At 35.3% G+C, this 7,376-nt stretch overlaps 1 protein-coding gene across 8 annotated transcripts; it reads right to left on the bottom strand.

Moving 5' to 3' along the window:
- Positions 1-579: 579 nt before the first annotated feature.
- LOC109012839 (thylakoid membrane protein TERC, chloroplastic) lies at positions 580-7,084 on the bottom strand. 8 transcript variants are annotated; one of them, XR_004801344.1, is made up of 15 exons: positions 6,821-7,083; positions 6,641-6,721; positions 5,874-6,013; positions 5,702-5,778; positions 4,929-5,016; positions 4,704-4,784; positions 4,536-4,592; positions 3,933-4,014; positions 3,148-3,197; positions 2,826-2,882; positions 2,637-2,715; positions 2,055-2,113; positions 1,326-1,411; positions 1,109-1,226; positions 580-1,033 (listed from the first exon to the last, which is right to left on the bottom strand). XR_004801344.1 is itself a non-coding variant. In XM_035689435.1 (15 exons), exons 1-14 carry the CDS (start codon positions 6,924-6,926, stop codon positions 1,135-1,137), a joined length of 1,107 nt encoding a protein of 368 aa, XP_035545328.1. In that variant the 5' UTR covers positions 6,927-7,082; the 3' UTR covers positions 580-1,033; positions 1,113-1,134. The 8 variants fall into 8 exon arrangements, 4 of the variants coding, with proteins under 4 accessions (XP_035545328.1, XP_035545327.1, XP_035545329.1 ...); XR_004801345.1 differs by having other exon boundaries at positions 1,113-1,226; XM_035689435.1 differs by having other exon boundaries at positions 1,113-1,226; positions 1,326-1,383; positions 6,821-7,082.
- Positions 7,085-7,376: the final 292 nt, after the last annotated feature.

Here is a 7,376-nt window from a genome sequence, read left to right as displayed (position 1 = left end):
CAAATTTCCTTACCAATTACCATTCAAGCAATAGTACAAAAGCTAATAGCCTTATAAGTTATAATAGTTCTATACAGTTCAAAAGAAAAATGGAGAAAATTGGCTATGGATAATACTATTCTTCACACTCAATTCTACCGCTCCACTCTACTGTTTTGATTTTTTGATTTTTATTTATTTTACTTAGTGATTAAGAATATGTTTTTTAATAATATTATAATTTTTTTATTTTTTAAAAAAATATTAAAAAGTACATGTATGATAAAACAAAAAAAAATAAAATAAAATGCTCCCAGGGTGACTGTAGCATGATCTAATTGGCCATTGCCACAAATACGTGGGGGGAAGTTATCAAATAACCTTACTTTTGCTCACCGTTGGCACACCTCTTAATGCCAACCTCTTAACTATTGTCCTAGTTGGCACACCTCTCTTAACTATTGTCGGTTAGAAACGATTTCATCTTATCTCATCTTATCGTTATAATTTTTTTAAATTCTCACATAAAATATAATAAACAATTCAATTTTTTCAAATCACAAAACAATAATAATATTAAAAAATAATATTCTACTAATATTTTATTCAATTTTCACCTAAAACTATCTCATATCATCTTACTATCCAAACATAACCTTATTTTGGAACAATCTTTTTAGGAGAGACAATTTTACATATTTCTGTCAAATCCTTCTATTATTAAGTACAGTCGGTTTTTGAATTCAATGTATTAATTAATTCTACTTCTACTTCCTATGGCAGGAGTTTACCCTTCTCTGTAAGTAACATTCCCTATGGCTCCATGTGCCTCCGATTCTTTCAGAAAATGTTAGATTCACAAATAAGTTTCATGGTTGGTTGGATTCTTTTGCCCTTGAGCCTTAGATAAATAACTTAACTTGATAAAACCAATCTTCAATTGGAAAATGATAAAGCTCAAACTAGATCAATTGGAACTAGAACAAGCTATGCTACCTTCGGCTTTGCCTCCGTTCCGGGGTTTCCGTTTCATGAGTATGCTGGTTTGTCATACCTTCAATTTAACGGGAACTTTATTATCATTGGTTGGGCAATACTTAAAACAAATAAATAAAATAGTAGTTTTTACCTGCCTCTGTGCCTGTATTTCTTTAATTAATCAGACTTGTTCATTAAACTTAACAGTACTCCGACACTAAGACTAGTGAATACAAAACCAAGAGATGCCTCAGTTGAAATATGGAATCCTACAGGAAGAGTTGCAAAAATGTTAATGTTCGAATTGAGAAATACATGTAGTATGAGATTGCATGAAAGATGAGGTAATCGCTTTAGTAAATACCCACCAAAAAAATCCAGGATCATCTTGCACCCAATAAAGCCCAGGACAACACCAATGGATGGCTGATATAAAGGAATGAGGGAATGCCGACTTCCATCAGTACAAATTTGAACATATCAACACAAAGCATAAGGTCTATGACATTGCAAATAGATATTGAAAATGAGAGTAATCCAACATATATGAAATTTAACACCAACATTTTGCACAACAAAAATGAAAATGTCGGTTCTCATTGTTAACACCCTACAGCAGCTCATCCTTCCCATGTCTAGCAGCAAACACAAGGATGGGCTGTTTGATTAAATGCCCCATACACCGACTGTCCAAAGAGATAAGATTCAAGCTGGCTACTCTTTTTCACGTGCACATTGAACACATGCATGGAAGATTCCTATGTAAGAAAACCCTAGCCATCATAGTAATTTCCCCCTGTATAAATCCTATTTGATTCTTAAGTGCATATTAAATTAAACTCAGCTAGGACCATATGATATGAAATGGCTAAACCATTCTATCTATTCAATTAAAACTAACCTAAAAAGACTTTGGGCTCGGGTGCATCCCACATTCCCAAAAAAGGAGGATGAATGATGGTTGTAAGTGTCATAACTGGGAGTCAGAATACTCCTTTTGGCATGATTTTGAACCTCATCCTCCTTTTGGCATGACTTTGGTAAATATTTGACAAGATAGCACGCATTTAAAGTCACCAAGAGCGAGTAAATTTTACCTGTAAATACTCCAAATCTGACATGCCTTCAGAAATAAGTGTGTATAGTGACCTCAAACCTACGGTAGCAGAGAATATGACCAACTAGGTATGTTTAGTAGGAACTCGATTATGTTGAGCAATCAGCTAATAAAATACAAACAACCTATATCAGACAACAATGTTAGGTCATTTAATTATGTTCGGATACAAAAACATAATGGTTCATTTATAGCTAAACTCCAAATCTCAATCCAAATACATCTTCAAGACATTAAATTCAGGTAAAACAGTACAAAAAAAGGACACTATCTTGAGCGCTTTTTTGTAAGATAAGTCTAAAACAAACACTTTACCTTAATATTGTACAGTGAAACAGAAAATCAGAACGCCAAAGCCAAGTAAACAGGATACCACCATTGATAGCCATACCTACTATAGTTCTTATCATCAAAGGTTTCAAAGCCAAAACATGCTCTGATCGTACTATCATACGAAAAAGAATAAGCACAAGGATATATCACATGCAATTTTGAAATATATAAAAATTCAATTAACCAGGAACAATCAGTCCAGATATTGCACTTCTGTGAAAAGAATTACCTAAGATGGCAAAGAGATTAGAACTAAAAACTATGAAAGGGTCCCGGGTAACACCAAAAACTGCAGGTATTGAGTCAACCTAAAGAAAATGAAGCAGTCATCAAGATTCTTTTAACAACATAGACTAGTAAAGGCCAAAGTGAAAAGCATATATATGCCTGAAATGATTGAGGGACAAGCGATATCTACCGCAAATGCTATGTCACTGAGCTCAATAACTGCCACTGTGAGAAGCAAAGGTGTGGCCTGCCCAAAATGTTTGACACCTATTAGAAATCAAGTACAAATTAATTTAATACAGTAAATGAACTTCAAATCTTTGGGAGACAAGCCACACATGCTGATCCAGAGATAAGGTTTTTTTTTTATAAGAGAAAAAAAGAAAAGAGATAAGTCTAACTCTTTTGTGCAGCTTTCTCACACATTCATATGTTCGTCATGCTGACTATGATTCAATATAGTATTACAAAGGACTAAAATTTCAAACAATTAACAGGATTCATCGACTTACTTTCCAGGCATCATCCTGAACAGTTATAAATCGATCACTGTCATAATTAGCTGCAATAATTAAAAAAGGGTGAGATTTCAGACTAGAAAGATCAGTTTAGCGGAGTGATTCAGCTATAAGCATGCATCTAAATACATTATAAATCCGTCAAGACAGTGGTTCCATCATGAATACTGTTATAATCTACTAAGATGGAGCACTGTATCATTCCTGCACCAATGCCATGGTCCATAGTAAAAGGAGTCCCAGAAACAGGATAGAAGAAAAACTGTTCACTACAAACATTGAGTGTTCAATCTCTAACATGTAGGTGGCTATATAAATTTTGTGGTGAAAATTTTGTGACAAGAAATAATCAATTAGATTACTTTAAGATCACCTCATAGAGACTTATTGAACTGTTGTTCCCATATATACTCTGAAAATTAAGTGATGGAGGAGCCAAACTTATTTAAGTATATATGGAGGAGGTAGGAATAAAGTTTTTAAGGTGCAAGCTATACTAAACTAAGTAGTTGGCCTAACCTTCGGTTCCTGTAATCAATTTTTGTTTCTCACTACTTATGTACCTTTTCTTACTTAATCCATAGTTTTTTACTTTTTCTGAAGTGTGAGGCAAAGCAAAGGAGATTACACCAGTCTTCAAAGTTTTACTGAATGTGCTTTGGAGACATGGCTGGCCTCTCTGCCCAAAAATCAGAGGATTTTGATACAGGCTTTGCAAAACATACGTAAAACTGAAATAGCAATTCTAACTAAGAAACAAGTACACGGCGTGAGATTACTTGTGACGGGTATAAATCTTTGGCATGTCTTCACCACAAAGTTGTCAGATAAGTCAGTGTCGCCTTCTTCACTGGAAAATAGCTATAAGGATGACAACAATTATAAGTAACTAGGCATTAGATCCAAAGGAATAGCATAAAAGACAACAACCGGTAAGAGATTTTTCAGGAATATGAACAAGGGACTATCACAAAACAGATTCAAGAGCCTAAAAAATCAGAGTTTGTAATGCAGCTGTGTTTCATTTTCTTTTTCCTATTTTTCCTCTTTTCCTTCTTGTTTAGCATACAAGTGGGTGATTGTGGCTTATTTGTTTGGTTTCTAATGCAGCTCGGTTACCACACCTACATGAAACTTAGGTCAATGATTGCAGGTCAATGATGTGGAAATTCATGAGAAAATACATTTTCTGGCCAATTATGGGAACTTGACGACACAATATTACTCTCCTCCCATTCTTTATTTCATCCTGTACTGACGAGAACAGGGAAAACTAATAAATTCTCACTCTTTTTTTTTCTTGGGCGGTGGAGTGGGGGAGCATTAGAAAATGGATAAACTGCGCTAACAATTGGTAGATCATTTAAGAAGAGAAATTTAACCTTAAATGACGAGAATAGGAGTATTGCAGCCAGTAGCAGGTTCACTGCCTCAAACCTCTAAAACAACACGTGAAAAAATTTTCAGAATGAGTATGTAAAACAAGAAAGGCTGCTCACAAAAACTAACGTTTAAGTGCGCAAAAAAAACATGCACCACCAGAAACTAACCTGAAGAGTGACTGCTCCAAGAAGAATCAATGTCAAACGAAAGACAACTGCACCAGCAATACCATATGAAAGTACACGATTCTATATCTCCGGGACCAAAAAAAAAAGCTTCCCATTACAAGGAATTAAGGTAAAGATGACATGAAAAACCTTTATATAAATCTGAGGACCAAAGGAATCAGGCTATATAATATTCGTTAAATGGAAAGCAGGGTCATGTTTCACCTGATACATAACGGGCACTTTGAAGTACTTGAAAATCAGAACAAAGACAAAAAGATTGTCCACTGACAAACTTTGCTCCAATATATACCTGCAAATAGCCCATATTGGTCATTGGGAAGAAATAATCCAAGTAAAGAATTATTTCAGTTTACACCACGATCATTTCATTCATCAAGCCATGCTTCTGACCATCTTCTCCACCTCAGATATGTCAAAAGACATCCCACCTCAAGAGGTGCAAGATGCATTGCTGTCTATTGTTTAAATTGGAGTTTGTAACACTTTCCTAGCACTACAATGAAAAATAGACACAAGGAGGGAGGATTTTCAATGAAACAAACCAAAAAACGGAGCACATACTAATCGCATGCTTAGGCTTTGAAGTATATGAGTTTTACAAACCACGTGCTCTTCTCATTTATGTTCCATTAGCAATTAAAATCATTAATGTACAGAACATTGTAATATTATCCTTTCAAGTTTAAAATTTTTTTCCAAGAGTTACAGTTAGTGTTGCACAAACCACAAGCAATAGTCTTGGATAAGTCATATGAATTATCTAAAGCATGCGAGTCATTATAGTGCTTGTGCACACTGTGAGAGCTGTAAAAGTGTAGATCTTTGCTTCGGCAATATCAATTACTTAGTTGGATTCACCCACTGCAATGATAAACCACACACAAGTATTATCTTTATTATATACAAGTATTAGCTCTATATTGGACTTTCTATTCGGGGTTGAAAGGCATTGACAATGCCAAATTTCAGCATACCCGGCAAAAAACTCTGATGCCTTGCCAAGTCCATCTTTCAAACCTAATCCAATGCCAAATGCCACCGCAGTGCACACCTATAAGATTTTATGACTAAAATGAACCGGTATAGATAATGATAGAAATAATAGATTCAAGTATACAAGTCAAAGCATGCTCAAAGGGAGCTCACCCAAAAGGCAACATTTCTAACAGAAGACGCATAAGTTTCATGCCCCTGAGAATTTTCTAGATTATTGATTGCATCTGGAGTGTTATAGGGATCAGCGTTGATAATCTCATCGTATGACTGAGAACTGATTCTCTTGCTTTCTGCAGATACATTACACCAGTTCTTTTAATATCAATTTTTTTTATGAATAGTTCTTTAAACTCAATTATAATACAGCTTCATGAAATGTGATACATCTCACAGGTGAGAGCAATAATCAGAAAAGCCTTGGCATATACAATAGATGGTGATACTGATCAAATTGAATCACTAATGGTGGACATTCTAAAGCGGATAAGACTTGAAGCAAATCTGCAGAAATTACAAATACTCATTATAGCCTTAGACGACATTGAAGAAATAGAGGCAGGCTGGCCCATGAATACATAGCATGATGAAAGTGTGTACATAGTGCGTACATGGATATCTACATATACAGCAAGAAATCTAAGACAGTAAAGTCGACTAAACCATGAGCCAGGGTTTGGTGCCCATCATAAATGCTTTGAAGTAACAAAAAACATAGTTAATAGTCCAACAATCACAGATTTGTGACGGAATATTGTCAGAAAATCACAGATTAATGTCAAAAGTTTGGATGAGGGTAGAACTGCATTGGTTCAATTTAACATTAATCGCAATTAGTTCCCTAGCTTGCTCAACAGAATTATGTCAAATGTTAATTACAAAATAATTTTTTTTCATAAGCATGCACACACAAAATTCACCTGAGGGAGAGAAATGATCCTCCTGCTCGGTTCCTCTGGAGCAGGCAATTGGAAAATATTCAGCTCGACGACCATGACCAACTGCCAATCCAATTTCAAAGCGACACCATAACTAAGAGTGTTGTTGATTAATATTTTATATCTAAACGGAGAGAGAGAGAGAGAGAGAGAGAGAGGAACCTGTGCGCAAACTGAAAATATGGTGGTGAGTAAGTTGAAGCCGAGAGCAATTGGAAGGCGGCGAAACACATGGCATGCCGGGGTGGATAACCGAAGCTAATCCCATTGTCAAGCTCTGTCGGGATTAAAGTAGTTTTGCAGGGGAATTCCGAAGGGGGAGGAGAGAGGGCATTCTGGAGACCCTTTGGCCTTAACCTTATCCTCTCTTGAATCTTTGATTCATCGAGAGATAATCTGAATGCAATCTTTTTGTCGATTACTAGTTCTAATATAAGATTAATTATAGAGGAAAGAAAACTAATATAAGGTCATACCGTCATAGAGCTTCAAAAATTATATAGGCTATGAATATTCATTTCATTGTAAATATGCGAATGTTATACTTTTTTATTATTAAACCACTGTTATTTGCATAACAGGTCGGAACGGAGGAAAGAATCGTCTCTAACCCATAATGGTAATTCAAGCCACGATAATGCAATCAAATAGCTCACAATGATGGTTTGGGTATCGTTACAATGTTCAAACGTACATCCATGAGAATAAACAATATACA

The sequence above is a fragment of the Juglans regia genome, chromosome 4 (genome assembly GCF_001411555.2).
Source record: "Juglans regia cultivar Chandler chromosome 4, Walnut 2.0, whole genome shotgun sequence".
Classification (NCBI taxonomy): Eukaryota; Viridiplantae; Streptophyta; class Magnoliopsida; order Fagales; family Juglandaceae; genus Juglans; species Juglans regia.
The sequence above is the reverse complement of the archived record's forward strand: the minus strand, read 5'-3'. Positions and strand labels throughout refer to the sequence as shown.